Source organism: Diabrotica virgifera, chromosome 3 (assembly GCF_917563875.1).
Source record: "Diabrotica virgifera virgifera chromosome 3, PGI_DIABVI_V3a".
Classification (NCBI taxonomy): Eukaryota; Metazoa; Arthropoda; class Insecta; order Coleoptera; family Chrysomelidae; genus Diabrotica; species Diabrotica virgifera.
This window is the reverse complement of record NC_065445.1, coordinates 272,229,541-272,256,566: the sequence shown is the minus strand read 5'-3', so window position 1 is coordinate 272,256,566 and position 27,026 is coordinate 272,229,541. Positions and strand designations below refer to the sequence as shown.

Below are 27,026 nucleotides of genomic sequence, written 5' to 3'. Positions count from 1 at the left end.
CATCTAAAACATTATTATTCTTGAAGCTCAAACTCTCAACACCTACTTGACGCTCCGCTCATGAAATTATTTTTTGCTTTGGCCGGCTGGGGAATCACGTAATTTTAGATAAAATCAAAGTAGCCGTGGCTGGGGAATCCCATAAACCACTAGCTAGGGTGTTTACAGTGTCAGTATTTATTGTCATTAATTTATTGTTTTGGGTGCTATTTAAGGTGACCAACAGCACTCATTTACTGAGTTTTGTACTCTTTTTTCGCAAACCGTACTCTTTTCAAATCCTGTACTCTGGAAAGTACTAGTGATGTAACGAATGTCATTTTTTGAACATTCGCGAATACGAATGCGAATGCGAATATCTGCTACCGACATTCGCGAATGCGGATGCGAATGTCCAGCTTTTTAATAATTTGATTCTATTTTTGTAATGTTTCCTAAATTTATAATGAAAAGTTAATTGGTATTTAGTGTAAATCAATCTGAATCTTAAGCTTTATTACATAATACCAAATAATAAAATAAAGTGAAAGCTGATAATGTGATTATTCGAGGTTAAGTTACCTTTTCTTAATAAAAAAAAAGTTGAGAAGTGAATAGATTTTGATTTTATTAACCTAATATTATCTGCAAATGATTTTTTTTCTGATATTCATATTCGCAAAACATTCGCACAAACTTCGCGAATGCGGATGCGAATATGCAAAAATATGCGAATATTCGCGAATGCGAATACGAATATTCGTTACATCACTAGAAAGTACTCATTTGTATAATTTTATACTCATTGTGAACCGATAGAATGGATAGTGAACTTTAGAGCATTAAATTGTTTCAAATGGACCCTTCTAAACAGTAAAATTGAATGGAAAGAATTTTCTTCAGCAGTCGAATTTGTAATGAAGGAAGTAAAAGATATTGTTATTAATGACCATTTTCTCTTTGAAGAAATTCGAAGAGTAAATTTATATTTAAATGAAGAAAAATTGAAGAAATGGAACAATGAGGAGAAAATAGAACTTGAAAAAGATGAGCAGAAATCTTTCTGCATTTTAGAGTAGAACATATCCCACATGAAAATTTAAAATTTTTAATAGAAATTTGCTTGTTGTCCAGACCCTAATAAATTAATGCTGCTGTTGAAAGGGTATTTTCACTAGGGAATGATTATTGGAGCAGTGAGAAGTCGCAACTTTCTGTAAAAACATTATCTGTCGTCTTAACAGTCAAATTTAATATGCAAAATAAAAGTTGTTCGGATGTGGCTACATTATTATAGAAACATCCTTATTTAGCAAAAAAATGCACTCCAAAGAAAAATATGTTTTTAAAAGAAAATAAAGTTTTTATCCTTTTTTCTTCTTTTTTTTTTTGTTTCGCCTATGAAATACAGTAGACTCCTTCTATAACGAGAAATGAAATGATGGCCTAATTACCCTGTTATATCAGACAACGATAATATTGATATGTTTTGATATCTCTTATGTAGTTTATTAGAGGTCGATGGTGAACAATGAGACCTCGCCATCTTAAATTGTAAATTTCCTACAATAATCAATATCGGTCGATACACAGGAAGAAGTTTATTGCAGGCGGCGAAGCATATTACAGCACTTGCCCCGATAACACAGATGTTAGGAATTTCTATACAGCCAGTTGGGGTGTTTATTTATAGCCATTACTGCCCTAAAAACAGGTAAAAAACATATTCTTCGGTTTAACTTTTCCTCGTTATAACCAAATATTCCTCGTTATAGAGGGTTATAGTTCAATAGGAATTTCATGGGAAACCTAATGTACCTCGTTATAAGCGAAACCTCGTAATATCCGTGTTCGTTATAGAGAGAGTCCACTGTACTTGCAAAGTGTACTCTTTCTGAACAAAAAATAGTTGGTCACCTTAGTGCTATATTATTAACAATTAACGTGCAAATATTTAGAAAGGTGTTCATTAAGCAGAGAAGAACACATTGAGGGAACTGAGTTTATAGATAATTTTAAAACTTTAAAATATGGTGATGACTGGGCTGAAATAATGACAGATGTGGCATTTTAGGCTTTGGCCACACGGGCGATTTTTTACGGCGCCCATTGGTTTGACTACCTCCTCCACCAATTTTAGATGAAATCATTTCATCTAAGGCTTTGACCACAGGGTGTCTCATTGTAAGCTTTGTCTATAAAATTGTTCAATTTTCAATGACAATAAAGCATATTTCTATTCTACTCTATGAAAAAGTGAATGATGAACATTATACTGAGTTGATGCTTTTATATCCTTATTTCTTGAAAAAAAAATATTTCTTGCTTTAAAAATGTATACCATTTTTATTCAGTTGCAATGCGAAGGCAAAACAATCTTACTTTTCAATTAGAATACGAAGTGCAATCCAGCTCTCTGAATCGCGATTTTCGATTCTTATTGGAATCTTATCGGAGAGAGCGCAGGCTTGGAGAACAAGCCTGCGCTCACATAAACCTAGGTGTTCTCGACATGAAGGAGTTGTGTCCATAGTTTGTGCGATGGTGTCTAACGCAAAAGGGTTGATTTAGCCTTGTTTGTCTACTGGGAACATGGAGGCTAATTTTCTCCAATAGTTGAGGACCAAAATTATTGGGAGTGTAGTATGCTATAAAACATTGTGAGATCCTTATGCATGCGTCGGATTTGGAGAGAGGTTATGTTGAGAGACTTTTCCATATCAGAATAGTTAATTTCATCAACCCTCTGGTTTTGTTTAAATGCAACAAATCTTAAGAACTTGTGCTGAACTCTCTCAATAACTTGAACATGGGTGTTATAGTGTGGAGACCAAACACATGAACAGTAATCTAGGTGAGGTCTCACAAGTGAACAATACAATATTTTTATGGATGGGATATTTAGAAAGTCTTTAGCACAACGTTTGATAAACCCTAAAAGTTACAGTGATTTTGAGACAATAGATGAGATATGGGGGATGTAGGATAAGCTGGAATCGAGCACAACACCTAGGTCTTTTATCTGAGATACAGAGTCTAAAGGACAATCTTTAATAGTATATATATATGATTTGCAGGAGTTCTATTTCGACCAAAAACCATTAAGTGACACTTTTTAACATTAAGTTCCATTCCGTTGCTATCACACCAATAGCTCAACCGATCCAAATCAGATTGTAATTTTTGATAGTCACCATCATTCTCGATTTTCAAATATAATTTTAAATCGTCAGCAAACATTAGGAAAAAAAGCAGAGTGGAAACAGGAGGCAATATCATTAACATATATATTGAATAGAAGGGGTCCCAGATGTGACTCTTGTGACACTCCTGAAGATACCTTAACTTCAAACGATTGAAAACCCTGAACACCCCTGAACACATACTATTTGTATTCTTTCAGATAGGTAGGATAACAACCATTCTAAAAGTTCACCCTGGATACCCAGACCTCTCAACTTATTGATTAAAATCTTGTGATTTACCCGGTCAAACGCCTTTGTAAAGTCTGTGTATACAGCATGAACCTGGAAGCCACCTTCAAGAGATTCCACAAGGAAGTCGGTAAATGTCAATAATGTATGTATACTTCGTCTACCGAACAGACAGAGTAATCACGTGAACAAATCACAATAATTCTTCAAAATACCCTAACTCATGCCCTTGTATACAATACCGATAACACCAATACCGAATACCTTGTTATCGGTATAGTGTACACGGGCGTGAGTTAAGGTATTTTGAAGAAAAATTGTGATTTATTCACGTCATTACTCCGTCTGTTCGATAGATGGAGTATAGATAAGGACACACCCTTAAACTTGATAAAAATAATAAACTTAAAGATAAAACCCATAACTAAATTAAAATTCATGGTGACGTTTCAATTATTACTTTAATCATCGTCAGAATAATAAGCTTCTTGAGCGGATGCTTTTAAATAATTTTAAAGGAACAAACATAATTAATGAAAACGTAAAAAATGACATTGACAATCATTGGGTTAAGTTAATAATTTCAAACACGCCATGTCTTGTTGCGTGTTTAAGGGTGGCTTCAAAAGAAATATGGATAATGCCTCCTTGATGCTGAGTTCTGTTGGAGAACTTGCATGACCAATGATTGAGAAGTCCTTACGACTAATAGGGTGGTCAGAATCAGTCATATGTTGGAATACTGCTGAATTTGGAACTGTTCTTGATCGTCTTCCTAAGTGAGGAGTGATACCTAAGTGTTCGCAACATCTGACATTAAAGTGACGTCGAGTCTTCCCGACGTACGTAGCTGCACAGCTACTACATTTGAATTGGTATATAATGTTAGATGCGAGATCACTAGGAATCATGTCTTTCACATGGAAACGAGATCCTATCCTTTCCAAAGTCGTGAAAGCAAATCTTAATTCTATAGAGGGAAATGCTTTTTTAATTATTCTACGGATGTTGCGTCGGGTTTGTAAGCTGTGGTAACCAGTATATGGAAGTTTCATATAGATCTTTTCTTTGATTTCTTCTACTTTGTTGTTTGGTTGGAATTTGTTATTGAAAAAACGTCTGATGTATCTTTCTAAGAAGTTCAACGAAAAACCATTTTTACTTAAGATCATCTTTATGTTTTCTAATTCTTCATGTAGGAATGATATTTTTCTCATCTTCAAACATACCGATCACATTCAACATTTTTTAGATTATCTCAACCAGAAACACCACAATATGAAATTTACTAGTGAAATTGAAATCAATGGAAATCTGCCCTTCTTAGGAATTAACATATTCAGATCACCTTCAGGTTTTTCCACTTCAATATACAGAAAACCAACCTTCACTGGCCTGTATATAAACGCAGATAGCTTCATTCCCAACAAATACAAAACAAGTTTAATCAATATACTTGTCCACCGCGCTTTCACTATCTGTTCAACCTGGCAATTCCTACATGAAGAATTAGAAAACATAAAGATGATCTTAAGTAAAAATGGTTTTTCGTTGAACTTCTTAGAAAGATACATCAGACGTTTTTTCAATAACAAATTCCAACCAAACAACAAAGTAGAAGAAATCAAAGAAAAGATCTATATCAAACTTCCATATACTGGTTACCACAGCTTACAAACCCGACGCAACATCCGTAGAATAATTAAAAAAGCATTTCCCTCTATAGAATTAAGATTTGCTTTCACGACTTTGGAAAGGATAGGATCTCGTTTCCATGTGAAAGACATGATTCCTAGTGATCTCGCATCTAACATTATATACCAATTCAAATGTAGTAGCTGTGCAGCTACGTACGTCGGGAAGACTCGACATCACTTTAATGTCAGATGTTGCGAACACTTAGGTATCACTCCTCACTTAGGAAGACGATCAAGAACAGTTCCAAATTCAGCAGTATTCCAACATATGACTGATTCTGACCACCCTATTAGTCGTAAGGACTTCTCAATCATTGGTCATGCAAGTTCTCCAACAGAACTCAGCATCAAGGAGGCATTATCCATATTTCTTTTGAAGCCACCCTTAAACACGCAACAAGACATGGCGTGTTTGAAATTATTAACTTAACCCAATGATTGTCAATGTCATTTTTTACGTTTTCATTAATTATGTTTGTTCCTTTAAAATTATTTAAAAGCATCCGCTCAAGAAGCTTATTATTCTGACGATGATTAAAGTAATAATTGAAACGTCACCATGAATTTTAATTTAGTTATGGGTTTTATCTTTAAGTTTATTATTTTTATCAAATGTCAATAAATTAAGTTCAGTGGAGGGGTTAGAGAGAAATCCAAATTGCTGGTCGATAAAACAGCATTTTAAACTTGCTGACAAATAGTCACAAACAAGACTCTCAAAAACTTTGGGAATACAACTCAGAATGCTAATCGGATGATAACTGTTCACTTGAGACTTATCTCCAGATTTTAGTATTGGGGTAATAAAGCTAGTTTTCCAGTAGGCTGGGAACATCCCTATCTTTAATGACAGGAAAAAATGTGAAAAAGAGGTCTAGAAAGTAAAAAAGCTTAAGTGTTTAAGAAAAGAAGGTGGAAGACCATCTGGACCTGGCCCCTTGTTGCTATCCAAGATGGAAAGTTTTTCATATATAGGCGAAATGTCACCAGAATCTAAAATATTATCCTGCAAAACACAATCTCTATCACTATAAGTTTTTGAAAAGTATTCAGCAAACAAATTAACAATTTCTGTACCACTAGAACCAGTGATATTATTATAATATTAATTATATATATTAAAATATAATAACTTCGAAGTACAAATTTAAAGTCTTCTGTATTTTAAAATAGTTCAAATGACCCGTGACATCACATAGTTTAACTATATGGTTCCGTTTATTTTTATATTTAGGTATATTCTTCTTCTTCTTTAGTTTATTGGCCTCCACCCACTTGGGTAATTGGCCAGCTCGTCGTCGCAGAATAAAGGAAAAATATTTATATTCTAATGGTATTTATGGTATGTCATTGTAATAATATATACCAGTTTGTTGAAATTGGAGTTTGATATAGTTATTGAAGGAAATTAAAGAGGTTTACTATGGAAAATAAAACCATTTTGTAAAAGTACAAATTTTCTATGAATAGTTCAAACGATCAAAAACACTTGTAACATCACATAACTGTATTTTTTACTGACGTTTATAATGTCTAATTTAAAATTATATACACTTTTGTTTACTTTGTTGGTGGAGAAGTAAACAAATAACCGGATGACGTCTAGACGCCTTTTGGGCTGCCTGGTATAATTTGAATTTTTGATTGTCTTTAGGGGCCTAACGAAAGACAAACAAAACTTTTTTATCTTTGATACATGTTTTAAATTATGTTCTGTTGTGATTTATAACATTTTTTTTAAATTTAAAATTTTATGCAAGTTCCCTATTGACTTACTAAAATTCAACTTTCTTAATGCATAATTGAAAAATTCTCAAAATTTTACTTTACTTTTATATTAATTACATCAAATTCATATTATATTAATATGAATGCTCCGCCTGACATCCGGAATATGCCATGTATTACAAGTAAGCCAGAGGGTTTCAATCAACCAAGACGAATCTGGGTGACACTACACAGAATTAGAACCAACTGTGGTAGGTGCTCTGACTCACTTTTTAGATGAGGAAAAATACCTTTTCTCCAAATTGCCATTGCGGTGCTGAAAGGCAAATGGTTAAGCATTTGGTGGAGGAATGCCCCATCAGATCGTACAGTGGCAATCGGTCCGATTTTTTAGTGGTGACCAATGAGTTGATTGAATATATTTACCAACTAGATTTTTGTTTATAAAAATTAATTATTTATAATGTATTGTTATCTTTATTTATATACAGAAACTGTGATATATAGCCATCTAAATAAAATAAATAACATATTATATTTATTCAGGAAATTATGGTTTCTGCCTTACGGCATACAATATTGATACATGTCATTTATTATTTCTAAGATAATTATTCTTAAATGAAAAAATATAGCAAATTAAAAAAATCATTGGAATCAAAGTTTTATGTTTGATTAAAAAATAATTTATATTTTTGTTTTTTTAAATAACGAATAAAACATCCTGATAATAGAAGGTAGAATGCAGATGGGATTTCGCTTTTCTATAAAATCACTGGGACGCTTGAAAAGTTCCAGCACGCCACTGTTGAAAATATATTATTTGAATAATAGGACTACACCTTCAAGCTGATACAAACATAATTAATGTCAAAAACACCATATTAAGTCCTGTTTCACAAAAAGGCCATCAAAAAATCCCCAGAAAGCCAAGATAACACCAATATCATAAACCACAACCTCTTGCTGTCAACCTGGGGCCCACGTATTATTCCCAGTATATTTATATGAAGGATATTTTAGAAAAACGACAATGCAAACCATAAACCATAGCCTAGCGATAATTTCGATACTACAATATGGACATAAAAGCTGGACATTGAAGCAAAAACACAGAAATAAGCTACAGTTATTTGAAATGTGGTGTTACAGAAGGATGCTTAGAATAGCATGGACACAGAAGAAAACAAACACAGAAGTATTGTGAGAAATGGACAAAGAATAATAAACACAATAAAAATAAGAAAGTTGGCAATACTAATTTGCTACAATTTGCTGATGACACTGCAGTGATATCATATGGAAAAAATTTAATAAAGACAATGGACTTATTGCAGACGCACTGGATGACACAATATCTTGCTCGAATAAATGGAGATTAACAATAAATCCTTCTAAAACAAAACTAATAATAATAATAATAATAAATATAGCAGTTTTAAAATACTATCTACCATTTTAATTTATTAAATTGGTGGATTCTGCATCTGAGATTCTTCAATTTGTTAAAACTAATAATATTTAACCATAGAATCCAAGATCACTCTCCAACCATAAACATATGCGACAATATTATTAAACCCTCCCAAACTGTTAAGTATTTGGGAATAGAAATAGATAACAAATTGAAGTTCAACCACCACACAGCAGTTATAAAAAGGAAAAATATAACTAGAGCAAAACACTTCAGAAGTTTAACATACAAGAATGGGGAATTACGATTGAAACAGCAGCCAATATTTATAAAATGATTTGCAGGCCTATGCTGGAGTATGGTTCTACAATTTTCTATAATTCTAAAGGTCCTGCCAAAAATAATATAAAAGTGGCTGAAACAACTAGCCTTTGACAAATCACTAGAATGCGTCATCCTGATAATCCACTTCATAATCCATCAAACAGAATGCTGTACGATAAAACCTATTGAATTGAACCTATTAATGAGAGACTCAATAAGATGTTTAAATATTTCTCTATTAATGACAATAACAAAAATTTGATTGAGCCCCACATTGTGAAGATACTAGAGGATGGCGCCCGTGGATATCCAGGAATAACTCTTTTTGAAGAAATCTGCTACACATCAAGACAATAAACAACTCTATTGTGATTACCACCACATACAAATATATATATTTTTTTAATTAGGTATTGTATTGTATTAATATTAACAAAAAACAATATACTGTATTAATGTATATTAATTGTGTAAATTGGCTGAAAGACTTTGGACGATGGCCTTTTGGTACATTGTATCAATAAAGTATGTCTCTCTCTCTCTAAGAAAGTTGGGGGACATGTAATGTGGGGACAGCGATATGAAAGCTAAGACTAATAATACATAGAAAGATAAGAGAAGGAAGGAATATAGGAAGGAGGAGAGTCATGGTTGGAAAATTTAAGCAGCTAGTTTAAACGCATTTCAATAGAACTGTTCAGAGTAGAGGTAGATAAAGTAAAGATAGTGATGTGTACACTATCTTTACTAGTGAAGGTCTCTTTTTATGCAGATTATTTTAATGCAATTTTGAAGTTGTACAGTTTGTATTTCATTCAAAAATTTCTATAACAACTATTATAATTAATATTAACTATTCATATCCAGGTATCAGTAAGAATAGAATAGAATAGAATAGAAAAAAGCTTTATTCTCAGGATTCACAAGTTACACACAAATATTAGGTTTGTTCTAGCAAACAGTTAAACTAGTCAGAAACCGTCAGCAAACAGTTGGTCAGTGAGAGAACATAATACAGTCACCAGTGCTATCCCCTCTACTCGCGCTGGTCCACTATACGCTGATGGTTTCAAACCATTTGAAACTGATGCTACAACAAACCTATAAATTGTCAATAGAGAGAATGGTGTCAATTACAATTTATAATGGTTGCTGTAACAACCTACACTTAACATAAAAGTAATATTAAAATATAATAACAATAATAATAATATAGTCTGTTCGCTAAACTCAGACGCAAATTTCTAGATATTTTAGTCGGTAATTTTGCCAATTTTAGCAAAATTGGCAAAAAATAATTTTTAAATAGTTAATAATCACTAAATATTTAGTAATTTTGCCAATTTTTGCAAAATTGGCAAAAAACAAAAAAAATATCGACTAAAATATCTAGCCAGTTGCGTCTGAGTTTAGCGAACCGACTATAACAGTGACATTTAGATTCAGATAAGAGCCCTCAGTCTCCCTGCAGGTCAGCTTGAAGGTATTCTTCCACTTTGTATGGTTCAAGGTGTATGAGCAACTGTTGAACAGACTTTCTATATTTATTCATGTCAGTTTCTATTTTGATGCTGTAAGGCAGTTTATTAAAGTATTTAATACAGGCATATTCTGTGGTTTTCTCAGATGCTGTTAGTCTATGTATTGGTATATTATAGTTTATGAGATTGTTTTGTGTATTAGTATTATGGTTTGTTATGTGTTTCAAGAATTTATGCCTACTTTTAAAAATGAAAAGTAAAGTGAGTGTTTGCAATTAGAGGTTCCCCTTGTTACATGATGTGGCTTACATAATTCTGAGTTTCACATTGAAAGGTAAATTGTTTTGAAATTAAATTTTCTCTTAGTGGTGCTTAGTTGATTTTTATAATACGTGGTGAAATTTTGCTGATTTTAAGCTGCAGTATAATAAGCAGCAAATTTTGATTTATGGATTGAAACATTTAAAATATTGTAAAATTTCTTTTTTAAGATTTTATTTGGTCTAATCGAGAAAAAAAAATATATTAAAGACGATCAATCAATATTGGTGGACATACGTTTTGGTTTAATGTGATTTTAGAAAACTACTGAATGTATTCCTACTTTTTCAAGGCAAGTAGTCTTTTTTATTGCGTTTTTTGTATATATGTGCATTTCTATATAGAATGTATCCACTGCATAAAATGAGATATTACTGTATATTCAACATTCTATTGGGAGATGGCAGGCATTTAAAGAAGTATGCTACACAACCAGTTTCAGCTATTAAAAGAGATAGTAGAAACAATAACAAAGAAGAGAATGATACATTTGCCATAAGTTGATGCTATTAAGCCTACATTTCATTAGATAAAACATGTGACTTATAAAAAAAACTATTTCATTGTAAAAACGGTCTTAAATAACTGATATTTACCTGAAGGGCTTTACTAATAAATGTAAAACAGCATATCTATGATAATTATTGACAAAAGTTGTTATTGCTCTATAAAATTTAGTAAATTGGCAAAAGTCTATGTATTCCTTTTAAGTGAACAGTTAAAACATAAAATGTAGGTACCAACCACTGGTTAAATTGTTGTAGAATACTATTTTATAATTTTAGAGAAAACTGTGCAATTAGAAATATATTATTGGAATAGGACTACAGCTTCAAGGGAATATAAACATAACTGATGTCAAAAACACCGTATTTAAGTCCTGTTTCACAAACAGTACATCAGAACCCCCCAAAAAGCTAAAATACCACTAATATCATCAACCACAACTTGTTGCTGTCAACCTGGGGCCCACCTATTATTCCAATTATATTTATATGCAAGATATTTTCGAAAAACGACAATGCAAACCATAAACCATAGCCTAACGATAATTTCTGATAGTAAATCTTGCACGATGCGTACACACAGTAAGCAATATTTGTCAAATATAATTAAACAAAAAGATTCCTAAGGGTACATCAATGGAGGAAATGGACACGGCACTTACCCGGTGAAACTGTTTTTTCTAGGACCTGGATGAGTTGTATGGCCTCCTGATGCATTTTGAAACTATTTTACGCCTTCCAAAAGCCAAGAATTGTATTTATTTGTTCTAGAAAATTAACCGGCTTCACAAAACGGTTCTACACCACATGTAATTTCACGGCAGTCTAGACAAATTTACTGCCTTCTGTCAAATCGACTTGTCAACTGTCACTTTAAAAACTATTTTGTAAATTGAAATCCTTCAAATGCATTGATTTAAATATTTAATTTGGTATTAAATTCGGAAAACATCGAAAATTCAATTGTTTTTACTAGCAAGGATACAATAAGTCGTAGAATTAACAAAAAATAGTATTTGCTTTAGCGGGAAGGTGAAATTGATGACATTATTACGTCACGAAAGAAGCTTTGTTAGTTGATTGTGCTCTGAAGCTAACATTACACCTTTGTTAGACAGTTGTTTTAAATTACTGTAAAATAAAAAATTACTTTTACTTATTTTTTACAAATATTTTATATAATTAAGTGAATCTAATGATAGTTTATATAAATTTCACAATGAAGTTTCAAATAAAAAAAATGTGAAGAAATAAAAATGCAAGTTTAGATTTTACACAATATGCTCTGTCTCTATCTCTATGTATTCTTCTTTTTTCTATCTGTAGTGGATTAGGTGGATTATTAGTGGATCGCCTGCCTGTGTAGAGGATATTTACACAAGAATCTACAGGTCGAGCAAGTCTCGTAAATTTCACGATTGCGAGCCACGCTTCACGCAACCGTGTTTGCGTACTTGTGTTTCAAGTTGCGTGGTCGTACGGAGTTATATTTACCAAATTTAAATATTATAATCCTTTTCAAAATTACATTAATATGTCAATATGGCTACTGGGTGTAAAAGATAAATCTTATTCTATCTGTTCTTAATGAGTTTTAGATAATTTTAGTTGTATTTCTTTGTAATTTTGTGTTGTACAAAGATTAATTTAACATTTTCTCTGGAAGTATTAATTTAGAAAGATAATATGCTTCATTGGTGTTGTGTTTTGAAGTGTGAAATGTGATAAAGTCAAGATAAAGTTCACTTTTAAACTGAACTAAATAAGGTATCTGAGAGACAACAATGGTTAAATGCAATACAATGTACAGGTTTTACTAGCGAAATGAAAATTTTCCTGTCCTGTCTGCTGTAATCATTTTATATCTGGTAAGTTACAATTACAACAGTAACGATTTTTGAAGATGTTAACATTTTAATCTTATAGGAAAACCAGCCGACTTAATAGATAATAACAATCTCCAGATTGGGTTCCTTCAATAAATATGGTCTATAAACACAATGAAATAAGTTCCCCAAAATCTAAAATGGAGTGGTATCAAAGGAGAATTAAAGGGAAAAATATTCATATTGAAATTATTTATAAGGCACTGGACTGTCTTAAATTCTACAATAATACTAGGTGGGTAAATGATTTTAGACATTTTTCATTAAGAGTAGATTAAGATTAAGTAGATTTTCATTCAGTAGATTTAAGACTTGTTTACACGGGTAGAGTAATGATGCAAGTACTTGATAGAGTAGAGTAACTCTACCTGTAAAAATGCTCAGCACAGTAGAATAGCTGGTAGAGTGTATAGTTGGAGTTAAAGTAGAGTGACTAGCAACCTATGGCAAAGTAACTACTCTATGACCACCACTACTGCCAAAATGTCTACTCGGCTGCACACTCTACCCATGGAACACGCTCAATTATGGCAGAATAGAGTAGGTAGGAGAGTACATGGGGGCGCTGTCATTCTGGCTGGAATTGTGTTTTGTGTAAATAGTGAAAATGAAGTTCACCGAAGATGAAACTTTAAAACTTGTAGAGCTATAATACGGCGAATACCAGTGTTTATGGAATTTAGGTAGTGTATACTACAGAAATAAAAGTTTGCAGCAAGCTGCGGATGATGAAATCGTCGAAAGAATGGCAAAGGGGGCTTTGGAGTAAACAAGCTTAAGCAAAAAATTAAGAATTTAAGGTGCACTTATAATCAGAGTGTTTAAAAATACAAAAATCAGTTTCACTATACTAGCATCAGTACTATACTTGTACTCTCCTCACGTGAATGGTATCAAGCCATTTTTGGTAGAGTACTACCACTACTCTACTCTCCTCAAAACTCTACCCATGTAAACAAGTCTTTAGAAACAGTGGAAAATGAGGTAGCTAGTAGAGTAGTAGTAGAGTAAAATATACTGGTTTAGCAAATTGCAATGTTTTAAGGTAATACAGTAGCGATAAACAGGTAGCCAAAACGTGTTCCAAGATTGTCACTGTAATTTTGAATATTTTTTCGAGGCATTTGGCACACGTATTCGTAAAATAATAAAGAATGGCGGTACAGAGCCCAATTTGAAAAATATATTAATATGTGGAAATTACTCTGTAATTATACAATATTTAAAAAACGAGCCTGTACCGCCATTAAGAAGAACAAAAAAATACACTTTCTTCAAATAAACTTTTTTATCCGATGCCTAGATTTTGTGTAATTTTGGAACTACTAATGAAATAAAAAATTTTAGTAGTTCCAAAATAACACAAAATCAGATAAAAAAGTTGTATTTGAAGAAAGTGTATTTTTTTGTTCTTCTTAATGGCGGTACAAGCTCGTTTTTTTTTATATTGTATTTAATTACAGAGTAATTTCCACATAATAATATATTTTTCAAATTGGGCTCTGTACCGCCATTCTTTATTATATTACGAATATGTGTGCCAAATATCTTGAAAAATATTCAAAATTACAGCCACAATCTTGGAACACATTTTCGCTACCTGTTGATCGATACTGTTTCCTCTTAAGATAGTTTTAATAGTTATTTATGATATAAGTATTAAAAGTACAATTTTAAGACGCGCATGTGAAAGTTAACTTGAAAAAATAATTTTATTAATGTTTTGACTTCCACATCAGATGTCATTGTCAAAATACAAAATATTTATTATTATTAGGTTTGTTCTAGCAAACAGTCAAACTAGTCAAAAACCATCAGCAAACAGTTGGTCAGTAAAAGAACATAATACAGTCACCAGTGCGATCCCCTCTACTCGCGCTGGTCCACTATTCGCTGATGGTTTCAAACTGATGCTAGAACAAACCTATTATTATTATGCATATCATTATCTGTAAATAATATTTCTTCTGATTGTTAATTGTAAAGGATAGAAAAATTACCATTTATTTCATTTTTTTTAGAATCAGCTGAGAGAAGTGGTCTACAAAAAACCAGGAAGGAAACGGAATATGTGGCTACGAAAGGCAAAAGAAATGTTTACAAAGCAAATGTGACACATTTTTTTGAAATATTTAGGAATATCAGTAAATTGCATTAAAAAAATGTATGAAAAGATTTGTTCAATAAAAATGTTTATATTTATCAAGGATGTATTATTTGGTATGGCCACATATCGTCAGTGATGTAATAATACATCCTATCTGTTTTTTCATGAGTTTTGTAAGAGAGACTAAAAACTTGTCTTAGGGTCACCTCCTGTTTTCATATGATATTTTTTGACTTGTTTTGTAGTAAATTAAACTATCTATGAACTACAAAACAAGTCAAAACTTACATATGAACACAGGAGGTGACCTTAAAACATGTTTTTCCATCTCTCATACAAAACTCATGAAAAAACAGATAGGAGGTATTGTCACATCAGCAAGGATGTACAGTGATAAGTGCCCTAATAACCGGCAAAATATGGGCAACATATTTAGTTGTGAGATAAAAAGAAATGAAACTAGTCGAGCTGGGGAATTTAGCGAAATTAACCTTTAAATTTACGTTATATTGATCCCACCTTTACACATATCGGAGGAGTATGTCAACTAAAACTGTCACTGTGACAGTGGTAGTTTCCAAACTCGTCTGATACGTCTGAAGGTGGTACACAATCAATACAATCTAAATGTATAAGTTAATATCGCTAAATTTCCCAGCTCAACTAGTTTCATGTCTTTTTATCTCACTACTTAATACATCTTTTGTGCTATTTTGCCGGTTATTAGAGCGCTCATCACTGTATTTCTGGTATATCCAGGGAATGTCTACAAAATATATTTTGAATGTCCAGAGAACATTCGTGGACATTCATGGAATGTTCCAATAAGACATTCAGGTAATGTTTAAAATGCTGACACAGGATTTTCCTGGGATGTTCAGGGAACATGTTTTCGGGGATATTCCAGGAATTTTTCAATGTCTGTGTACCTTCTATGGACCTATATGGAATATTTTGGTGTTATTACCGCCGCACTCCACTTGCGATTTGTAATCAGGAAGATTGAACACATTGTTTCAAATACAAGTCAATCCATTTGTGACTAAATAATCATGGATTGACTTCTATTTGAAAGAATGTGTTCAATCTTCACAACTACAAATCGCAAGTGGAGTCCGGCGCTTAGGGCTACTTCCTCTTCGGTATTATGTATTATACTACAGAAATCAGGAACTTTCCTTCTAAATATATGTATGCATCTTGGCCATCAAACATATTCTTCCAAACATTTTTTAAGGGGTTACATAGGTCTTGTGGGTAAAAAAAGTGACTTTTTAAAAAAATTATATCTCGAAAACTAAAATTTATTTTTATTTATAATTGGAACATGTAAAAGTATAGTACTTAAGGTAGTCTCAAAAAAAGTTTCAGCCAAAAATATTCATTTTTGTAGAGTTTAAGTTTTTTTGCGTTGGCAGCATAACTAGTCTCATCTGAAATCAAAAAGTTTCTTGTAGTTTATACCTCTGGCTAGAATATGAACGAAGGAATTAAAAAAAATTAAATTTGAAGATTTTACATAAGTTTAAACACATTTTTGACCCCAATTTTTCTCATTTTTAAAGTAGTTTTTTTTTATAAAACAAAAATGACCTCATCTAATAAAAAATCCTTTGTTCATTCACTAGCCAGAGGTATAAACTACAAGAAACTTTGATTTCAGATGAGACTGGACTTGTTATGCTGCTCACTGCAAAAAAGGGCTGTTGTGGAAAAATTGCAGTCAACTCTACATACAAAAATGAATATTTTTGGCTGAAATTTTTTTGAGAGTACTATACTTTTACATGTTTCAATTATAAATAAAAAATAATTTTTAGTTTCCAAGATATAATTTTTTTAAAAAGTCACTTTTTTTACCTGCAAGACAACAACTTAACAAATTGTTGATTTCAAATTGTAACAATTGTTTTGCAAAGTATGCTGCCTTCTTGTATTTTCTGTGTTATCTTCATCATACAATTACTTCATCTAAAAACTTTCTGCGATATATTCGCAACAACAAAAACAAACAAAACAAAAAAAAATAAAACAAAAGTTTAACCACCTTCACACCACAGAATCAAGCAATCAAGTTACACAAATTTTTAAACACCTCACCCGACACAGCGTCTCAAGTACGATTGCGCGAATTGGTAAATATAACTCCGCACGACCACGCAACTCGAAACACAAGTACGCAAACACGGTTGCGTGAAACGTGGCTCGCAATCGTGAAATTTACAAGACGTGCTCGACCTGTAGATTCTTGTGATATTTACCACAGTACATACTTTCTTAAGTTTTAGTTTTATGTCTTGGAAATCTCAAATTAATCTAAAAGAAAAGAAGAAGAAGAAATCTTATAATCTGTCAAATTTGTATATAATAAACAAATTCGAATTGCTTTAAAATGAATAATTCATTTTTAATACTCTTTAATATTTTAAAACGCATTAAAAAGAATTAATTTTACATATGTACAAACGCTCTAAAATATGTAACGTGAATTCCAGCACGTGAAGAAATACTTACCAAAGTAAATCAAATGAGTTTTATGTAATAGAGAAATATTTATTAATGAATACTTTTTCAGATGTGATTATCTATGGTCATGTTTATTAATTTAGAAAAATGGAAGTTCTGATTTCAAAGAAAATAATTTTGTCTTTGTTACTGTTAGCTACTATATCCTTGTATGTATCTTTTGTATTTAATTCCTGTGTAATATCCAGTCTATCCAAAGCAATACCTAAGGTAAGTGTACATGAATATTATGTTGATTCCTTTTATTAAGATATCTCATGAAGAGTATTTATTCAGAAATCTGATTAATGTGTGGAAATAGACAACCTCAACATTAACATTTTTGAAAAGGTGTCTTAGTGACTTACCAATTATTTCATAATTTAATTAATTCTACCAAAAGATCTCAGAGACCCTTTGGATATCACTATCGAAATATTATTTATAATAACTGGAATGTTTTACTTATTTTTACTTGTAAAATTGATCTTAGGTTAGTTTGTTAACTCATATAATTACCTATATTAAACCGGACTTATATCATTCTAGGCCTTTCCATTCCTAATCATCACTCCTTTCTATTGTGGCAATCTTCTTCTCTTATTTCTTTCACACATCGCTTTGGAGATGCCCTTTACCCATTTGGTTGCTGGTCTTCCTCGTTTTCGTTTTCTATGGGGTCCATTCTAACACTTTTTGGGCATCTTCTTTTCTCCATTCATCTTTTGTGTCCATACCATACTTTTGTGTCCATAGCTGTTGTCTTTCGATATCATTTATGATTGTTCTTTCTGTTTCCATTGGCATTCCAATCCATCTCGGTGGCTAGAGTAATTTATTGTTGTACTTTTTGGTTAATTTCCAGACTTCAGCTCCATAGTTTAATACAGGTTTTAATATTGTGTTGTAAATTGGTTTTTTATTTTTTGTTCATATATTTTTTTGCCACAATACTGAATTCAGTTTTCCTATCACCTGCCTTTCTTTTACTATCCTTTCTTTAATATCTTCTTTATCTTGCCCTGTGCTTGTTAGTTTTATTCCCAGATATACATATTCATTGCAGTTTGCAATTGTCTCCTGTTCCAGGTTCTCCGTTTGTTCCCTTCCTATGCATAGATATTGTGTTTTTTTGGTAGTGAACTCCAGACTCCACTTTCTATATTCCTCTATTAGTTTCCTTGCTGTATAATCAAGATCTTCCTTGTCCTGTACAATTACAATTTAGTCATCTGCATAGTGCAGCATGTAGAGCAGTGGTTCCCAACCTTTTATGTCTGGCGACCCACCTTCTGATGTTTTTTCATATTCGCGACCCATCCCCCACCCATATGAACGTTATTCAGCTACTGTAAGAGCCACACCGCGACCTACCTGAAATCCGCCCGCGACCCACTAGTGGGTCGCAACCTACTGGTTGGGAAACGCTGATGTAGAGTATCGTATCTCCTATCAGTAGTCTCATTCCATTATGTTTCTTTCATTGTCTCAGGGCTTCATCAATATATTGTATATCGACAGTATTGAATAATACTGCTGATACACAGCATTCTTGCCTTAGTCCTTTAGTGACCAAGAAACCTTTTGATATTTTATTTCCACTTTTAATTTTAAAAGAACTGTATATAAACTCAATATCCAAAATTAGTAGAAACTCAACATCCAAAATTAGTTTATTAATTTGTGTGTTGAATTATAATTAAACTGATGAATAAGCCTTTAAAAAGTTGTTTTTTTTATTGTTATGGTCTTTATAAGCAATTTTATGACATTCAAAAAACGCCTGTTTTGGGGGTGAATTTAGCCCTGCACTAAAAAGGTGGAGTGGTTTTTTTTACTTTTTCGTAGTCATTATCAAAAAATTTGATTTGCTGAGATTGATGTACAGTGGAACCCCGATAAGTCGGCCTCCGATAACCCGGAAGTCTGGCTAACCCGGACCGATTTTCATCAGACAAAACAAACATTTTTTCACTTTGACTGAGTTTTTTACCAAGAAATAAACAATACTGTATGTATACTACTGTACGTAATTTAGATGTACTGATGTATTTAATGTTTTTGCAATTATAATGTGTATTTGTTTATTATTTATATGTATTTTATTAATTTTTACCATATTCTCCAGCTAACCCGGATTTTCGATAACCCGGATCAGCCGTGGTCCCGATCAATCCGACTTATCGAGGATCCACTGTATTGGATTTTGAGAGAAACGTATCCTAGTTTTGAAAAACGTGTTTTCATGAAAAACACTTGTAAAGTATTTTTACTGTAAATCCACTGAATAAAATGGTCATATTTATTTTTTCACCTCTAATCAGCTATTCCTTGTGCATATTGGGTGCCCTCACTGTCCCCTATCAACTGAAAATGGTCAGTCAAACCTTTTTTCCTAATTTTTCTCTCTTTTGATGCATCTCTGTTCCTTCTGTAGGCTTCATCAATACAAATAATTCTATTTTGATAACAATTTCCAAAATGGAAATCGAAACATCAAATAAACTTAATTTGAAAGTAAAATATTGGCATATTTTCAACAAAAATAGTAAATAGTTGATATATTTGACATTATATCTATCATATTTTTGCTTATTGCTGTCCTATTTTTGTGTTGAAATTGCTCAATTACTATATGTATTTCTTGTGATTTAGTGATCAAAACTTGTTTATTAAAATTGTTAAATTGTATAAACATTTTAGTGGCAAACACATCCAGTGATAGTAAACGAAATACCCTTAGTTCATTACACTTCCTCTGTTCGTGTAGTATCTTTACTAGAAGGCAATGAAACCGACATATCTCCAAAATACAAATTTTTTAGAGAACAGGGTCTGAGACCAGAAAGACAATTACCAAGTGCTTTAATTATTGGTAAGTCTGATTATATCGCTCCATTTATAGAAGAACGTCATAACTCAGAAATCAACATTGTGTCAATATCATACTTTAAAGATTATTGGTTTTTTATATCAATTTAACTTTGCAAACAAATTAAATGCTTTTATTATGGTTTGATGACACAAAGTATGATACATATTGTTCGTCCGCTATAACTTTTCCCATGCGTCGCGATTCATTTTCAAACAAATTAAGTCAAAACATAAAGTGAAACGAACGTCGATGTGTATATACATTTTGTATACTGTATACTATATATACACACATCGGCGTACGTTTCACTTTATGTTTTGACTTAATTTGTTTGAAAATGAATCGTGATGCATGGAAAAAATTATAGCGGACGAACAATAGTTAACTGGTAGTAGAGACTTTATCTTGGATTGACAATCTTTGGAGTGAAAACTACTTTTGTATTTCTTCTTTAAAAAATATAAATTTATACAGGGTGTCCAAAAACTCAACCGACAAACGAATACAGGAGATTTCTCAGATAATTTTAAGACAATTTAACGCAATTCACTTAGTGCAAAAACGCTTCCTAAGGGAGCTATAGCTATTTGAAGATGGCGTCTGGTAATTAGTTTTTCTTAAATACCTCCAAAACGCTTCTATCCAGAAAAACAAAAATTGGTACACATATTTATCTTCCAGAGATAAATCGATTCCATCCATTGCAAATTTCTAGTACCGGTCATAGGCGTCCGTTTTGGACAGGGCAACGGTTACTTTATCGCATAACTTTTTTGTCTTTAACTTCTAAGCATTTTTGACCCTGGATTATTAAATTGTGAGGTATTCTTGTACTAAAAGGTAAAATCGATTTGAAAATTTTTAGTTTTTTAAATTTTCAAAAAAATTTTTTTTAGAAAAACGAAAACTTGTACGTGTAATTATATTCCAGAGAAATCAATTTCATTAACTGCGAATTTCTAGTATCGGTCATATGCGTCGATTTTGGGTAGGTCAACGGTTACTTTATCGCATAACATTTTGTCTTTAATTTATAAGCATTTTTGACACTAGATTATTAAATTATGAGGTATTCTAGTAGTAAAAGTTACTCTTGCTTTAAGTTGGTAAAATACACCGTTTCTTTTTGAAAAAATTTTTAAATTTTTTTAAATTCAGGATACGAAAAATTTTCAAATCTATTTTTCTAGAAAACGGTGTGTCCTACCGACTTAAATCAACAGTATCTTTTAATACTAGCATACCTCGCAATTAAATTATCCAAAGTGAAAAATGCTTAAAATTTAAAGACATAAAAGTTATGCGATAAAATAACCGTTTCCCTACCCAAAACGGACGCCTATAACCGGTACTATAAATTCACAATGGATGGAATCGATTTAACTCGGGAAGATAAATACGTGTACCAATTTTTGTTTTTCTAACTAGAAGCGTTCTAGAGATATTTAAGAAAAACTAATTAGAAGAGACCGTTTTCAAAGAGCTCTAGCTCCATTGGGAAGCATTTTCGGACTAGGTGAATTTGGTTCAATTGTCTTAAAATTACTTGAGGAATCTACTGTCTTCGTTTGTCGGTAGTGTTTCTGGACACCCTGTATAAAAATATACATTTTTTTATTATTTTGTTAAAACTTTTTCTGTTGATAATGTTCATATGTAAATGTTGTGATGATCTTGCACACAAAGATAGTTGTATTATCAACTATTTTTATATGTTATCTATAAAATAAAATTTTTTGAGTTATGCCGTTTTTCTACCCTTATTTGTTAGTACAGTGAACTTCCTCTTAACAATAACAAGCCCCTCAAATGTCCATATCGAACCAGTATAGTATATGAGAAAGTTGGTCTAGGAACACCAATTTAGTGTTGTGGACAAGAATTGCAAATTTCAAGAAGCTGTCAGCAGTGTATACCCGCTGAAGATCTCATCTCCATTCTTTGCAAGGTCCAATTTGCATAAGAACTGAAGCTTAATGACCATGCACTGTGAAGATTTTTTAGCACAATCATCTTAAGCGATGAAGCAAATTTTCACTTTGTTAATCGTCAAACTTGCCGCATTTGAGGTTCTGAGAACCCACATGTCACTGTCGAAAAAATGCATCCACAATGTGTCACTATTTGATGCCGATTTTTTGCTGGGGGCATAATTGGACCGTTTATTCATTCATTCATTAAGCATTGCAATCCTTAGGGATTATAGCTTACACCATTGCATTCAAAATCCTTTTGTTAGGTGAGGTGGATTACTTTTTATGTCATTTATAGCTTGCTGTGGGTCTTTGCTGCTGTTGTGACTCTTTTCTATTTCTTTATGTCCTTGTTCTGAACTTTGCAGTCTTTAATATTCACTGTTATTGTATCGTCTTCTATATCATCCAGCCATTTTTTTTTAGGCATTCCTCTACACCTGAGCCATAGTAGTGTCCAGTTAGTCATCCTTCTTAAAATATCTGAGTGTGGGCGGCTCTGTATATATAACAGGTAGGACATATTATGTCCTATGACATATTATGTCCTATCTGTTCTAAACGGAGATATTTTATGTATCTGACTATATTTTCTCCCTTTAATTCTTCTTCAATGTCGGCATTTGTTTTCATTATTCTTTTTCCCTTTCTTGTTTTATTGTGGCCCAGTATTGTTCTTGTTTCCATCCCAAATGTAACAATAGTTCATCTTTGTTCTATTACTTAGAGTCTTGCTTCTCAGCAGATTTATATAAATTCCATTTTTTTTTGTCTTTCAGAATTCTTTTCTCTGTTCCCTTTTTTTCGTTTTTCCCTATTGTTACTCTCAAGTAGCTAAAGGTGGATATAGTTTAAAATTTATGGTTCTGTTAGTAGATATTTCTCTGAGTTGTTGTGTCGTCTTTCCCTATCGTCATGTATTTTGTTTTGTGCTGGTTTATCTCTAGCCTTTTTCTCTTTGCTTCATTGGACCATACTTCTTTGAAAATGAGATTGGTCAGTCAAGCAATGCCTGTTACTGATGCTCGATATCACAATATGATAACAGAGTTGTTTCTGCAACAACAAGATATCACATTGGCACGAGACGATGAAACAATTCAATTTTTAGACTAAGTTTTCAATCTAATGGCACATAAAACAATACCAAAAATATTACTCTACGTCCCACCAGACCGAAAACAATGGGAACCTTCTCTGGTTACACCTCCGAGGCTTCTAAAATTTGCAAGCAATAACGGATGCTGGGACTAAAGAAGATGAGGGAATTTTACAATTTATAATTCACGTTCTCTGACGAGAATGGTTCTCTTCGTACTCCAATCAGAGTAAAACATGTAAATCAAAAATGAATAACCATTTTCAATTTCGTTGCAACACGAAACTATAGCCGCATCATATTCTAGTTCAATCAGAGAGTGTAGCAAGCATCCCTACCGGTTTCGAGACTTATTAGATTAATAATTGAAAATGGTTATTCATTTTTAATTAAATTATAGTATAAGACATTTCCTACTCGTGTGTTCTCTTGCTTATATGCTTAGAATTGGTCACCTAGGTCGTGTGATTTAACACTATTTTTACTTTTTATAGAGTTATTTGAAGTCAAAGGTCTATCTCAACAAGCCCCTACCTGTACATTGAAGAAAAAAATTCAATGCTGAATCAATCAAATTCAGCCACATTTATGTAAAATGATCGTGGAAATTCAGGTTATCGTGGAAATTAGGCCATTTGTACTGTTACAAAACTGACTTTACGCGGTTGACTTTACTATTTCATTGTTTATGTTTTTAGGCTTTAAGTTTAATTTTAGTTGACTTTATTTATTTTTAATAACTTACATCTAAACAAATGAAAGACACTTAATTTATATCTTTGTATTTTACAAACTACGATATCTAATTTATTTATTACACCAAATCCAATAATTTGTCTACATAAATACAATTACAAAAATATATCGCGCTCGATACATATCACAGTAAACCGACGTATTCAAATTCACAACTAAACTCTAATTCCAAAAATGTCCAAAATTAGTCTACTGATTTCCAGAAACATCGAAAGGTAAGTATTATTTACAGAGCAATAAAAAAGGTTTATATCGATGGCCTTCTAGATACGCCGATTGTAAACAAGTGTCGCCCACGGAAAGGGTCTCAGACAGTCCGTCGCCAGAAGCTTCTGGTGTTGATAGGGCCGGCCTGGGACCGTGACAGTACTATTCTATAAATAATCCTATCCTATGTATGTACTTCATCATTCAATAAAAAATTGTAACTTAAAAAACAGTTTTTCCTATTTGATTCAAATCTGCGTACCAAAATTTTGGGACACCCCTTAAAAGACGTTAATGCAATTTACAAGACAGAGTTCGCTGTATATATTTATACAGTGCACTGGAATAAGTGTTACCCCTCCCTATTAACTTATTTATTTTTAGCACATAAGCAAAACCCTCGGACAGGTCGATTTTTAAAATAATCATAGTGTATTATAACATCAATGTTTCGAACTTTACGCAATCCCTCTTCAGGTGACAGTCATAACTTTGATTTTTTTAAATGGGAAAGTACATCATGTGATACTTCATTTAAAAGCTTTTGAAATTCTGATTACAAAAATGTATCCTAATTAAATACTTTTTAAGAGCGTAGGCGAAAAATTTCCATTCTAATCCTTTTTAAATGCAATAATTTTTTTTTAATCCTGAGAAAACTAATTTTTGAAAAATATAAATGTAAAATGAAATATTACAGTATTATCGAGGATTGAAAGTCCCTGAGAACTTCTATAATTTTATTTTAATAAGTTACAGGGGTGAAAAAAAAAGAGAAAATTTAATGTGAGTTTTAATTTCAAATATCTCATTCTAAAGAAACTTTTTGCTTAGTCTTAGGGACTTTCGGCCCTCGGTAATAATGTAATATTATATTCTGCGTTTAAATTTTTCAAAAATACGTATTAGTTTTCTCAGGATTCGAAAAAAATTAATGCATTTAAAAATAATTCGACCAAAATTTTGCGACTACGGTGTCAAACAGGATTAAAGTATTATACATTTTTGTAATCAGTATTTCAAAAGCTTTTAAATGAGGTGTCATATGATGCACTTTCCGATTTAAAAAAATCAAAGTTATGCCTGCCACCTGAAGAGGATCGCGTAAAGTTAGAAACATTGATGCTATAATCAGAGAACAATAACCACAGAGAAACGACACGCCTTTGATCTTTCGTGGCTAAGCCGACAACAACACTTAAAGCAACCAGAGCGACCATCGAAGCAATAGTCAGTGGGCATATCACACAATATAAATTCGTAAATAAAATTAAACATTTATGTTGACTTTCAATAAATATAAAATATCTCACCGAGAAAAAAGTTGCGTACAGGGCCGGCTTTTGTTGGCATTCTTTATAATAATGGAATTATTTTTGATTTACAAAAGGTTGCAAATATATCGCACAATGCAAAGTAATGGTGAAAATCATATGGATTGGAACCATAAATGAAAATACCTTTTTGTTTATCCTGATTTTGGCATTGAAAGACCAATAATAAAATATATCTATTTATTACGGTAGGTGTGACATTCACTGCTTGTTTTTGGCTTGGGCTGATACAAGATATAATTTGTTCGTCGAGGTATTTCCTAATAAATTATATTTTTTAATATAGGTTATCGAAAAAAAACACAGCCATTGTAACGGCCACGGAAATGTCACAAACTCTGAAAGTTCCAATTCTCTTTGGGTGACAAATGTTCGTGATCGATAACAAGAAACTTTATGTTGAAATTGAATGTCAATATTGTTCTTGTCTTGGAAACCTATCAAAAGTACATTTTTCCTTTAAAGTCGAATATCGGAGCAAACGAATAAAAACCCAAGAAGTACTGTAAGAGTATATTTCTATAAATATAAATATGCGACAATCTAAACAATAAACAAAAAAGTCTTATACGAATCGTTACAATTACACTGATTTGTAACATTACATACACTACATACATTCAGTATCATTGTAAATCCAAGATGTCCACCGCTATAAAATGGCGGATTACATATTTTTTCACAACTACTTTAATATGGGTATCAAATAAAAGGGCTTGACTATTAATAAAGAGTTCATTATAGAAAATCCAAAAGGGCCGCCAAAAAAACAGAGTTTGATTCGTACAGCCGGTATACAATGAAAATTTACCTGTTTAGCAATAATATGATTACAGCGGTATTGTTTAAGAATCAAGCTACAACATATTAAGAAATCACTTAAATCGGCCAACAGGTTTAGGAAATACGAGATATCAAAAATGACCAAATTTTTAAATGGGCTGATTTCTATGCACGCAAGTTTATTTCTCCCTCGCTTTTTTGCGGCACTCCCCATCGGCTCGTGCCAACAAACTAGGTGCCAAAACACAAAATATGTGTTTTTTCTCACTTGTTGTACAATATACTATTTTTAACTGAAATGTACACAAACCTAAAACGATAATCTTTTTTGGTGGTTCTTGAATATCTTCACCGTGGTCAATTATATTGCTTATATTGCATGGAAATATTGTAGGTACTGGGTCAGGGACTAATGTTTTTCTTGTATTTCCTTTTAAAATAAGCTTGTCTTCAAAGTGCAGTTCACAAATCCTATAACTATTATATAGTGAATCCATTTTAAATAGCAAATCTTGTCTGTTACAAGCTTTTATCCATGCTTGGGCACTACAAATGTTAAACAAAGAATTTATAGATTTTTAGATAGAAAGATATTTTTAAATTTTATGGACTATATA

The 27,026-nt window shown here is 32.2% G+C and overlaps 2 protein-coding genes and 1 long non-coding RNA gene across 7 annotated transcripts in view; 2 read left to right on the top strand and 1 right to left on the bottom strand.

Moving 5' to 3' along the window:
• LOC114325561 (importin subunit beta-1) overlaps positions 1–11,935 on the bottom strand; it is a 62,853-nt gene extending 50,918 nt beyond the window's left edge. For all 3 annotated transcript variants that reach the window (XM_028273641.2, XM_028273642.2, XM_028273640.2), the window contains exon 1: positions 11,547–11,935. In XM_028273641.2, the coding sequence (XP_028129442.1) occupies positions 11,547–11,601 (55 nt within the window). In that variant the 5' untranslated portion in view covers positions 11,602–11,935. The remainder of the gene's footprint in view (positions 1–11,546) is intronic.
• Positions 11,936–12,425: 490 nt separating this feature from the next.
• Positions 12,426–14,972, top strand: LOC126882447 (uncharacterized). Its single transcript, XR_007697352.1, has 3 exons — positions 12,426–12,752; positions 12,811–13,005; positions 14,792–14,972. It is a non-coding gene; the product is annotated as an uncharacterized LOC126882447 (long non-coding RNA).
• Positions 14,973–17,212: 2,240 nt separating this feature from the next.
• Positions 17,213–27,026, top strand: part of LOC114325562 (heparan sulfate glucosamine 3-O-sulfotransferase 3B1) — a 56,627-nt gene continuing 46,813 nt past the window's right edge. Inside the window, exons 1-3 of one of the 3 annotated variants that reach the window (XM_028273647.2) lie at positions 17,213–17,395; positions 17,453–17,613; positions 20,086–20,257. In XM_028273647.2, the coding sequence (XP_028129448.1) occupies positions 17,491–17,613; positions 20,086–20,257 (295 nt within the window). In that variant the 5' untranslated portion in view covers positions 17,213–17,395; positions 17,453–17,490. Of the gene's footprint in view, positions 17,396–17,452; positions 17,614–20,085; positions 20,258–27,026 lie in introns of those variants that run through there. The other 2 variants (XM_050647408.1, XM_028273645.2) reach the window with 2 other exon arrangements.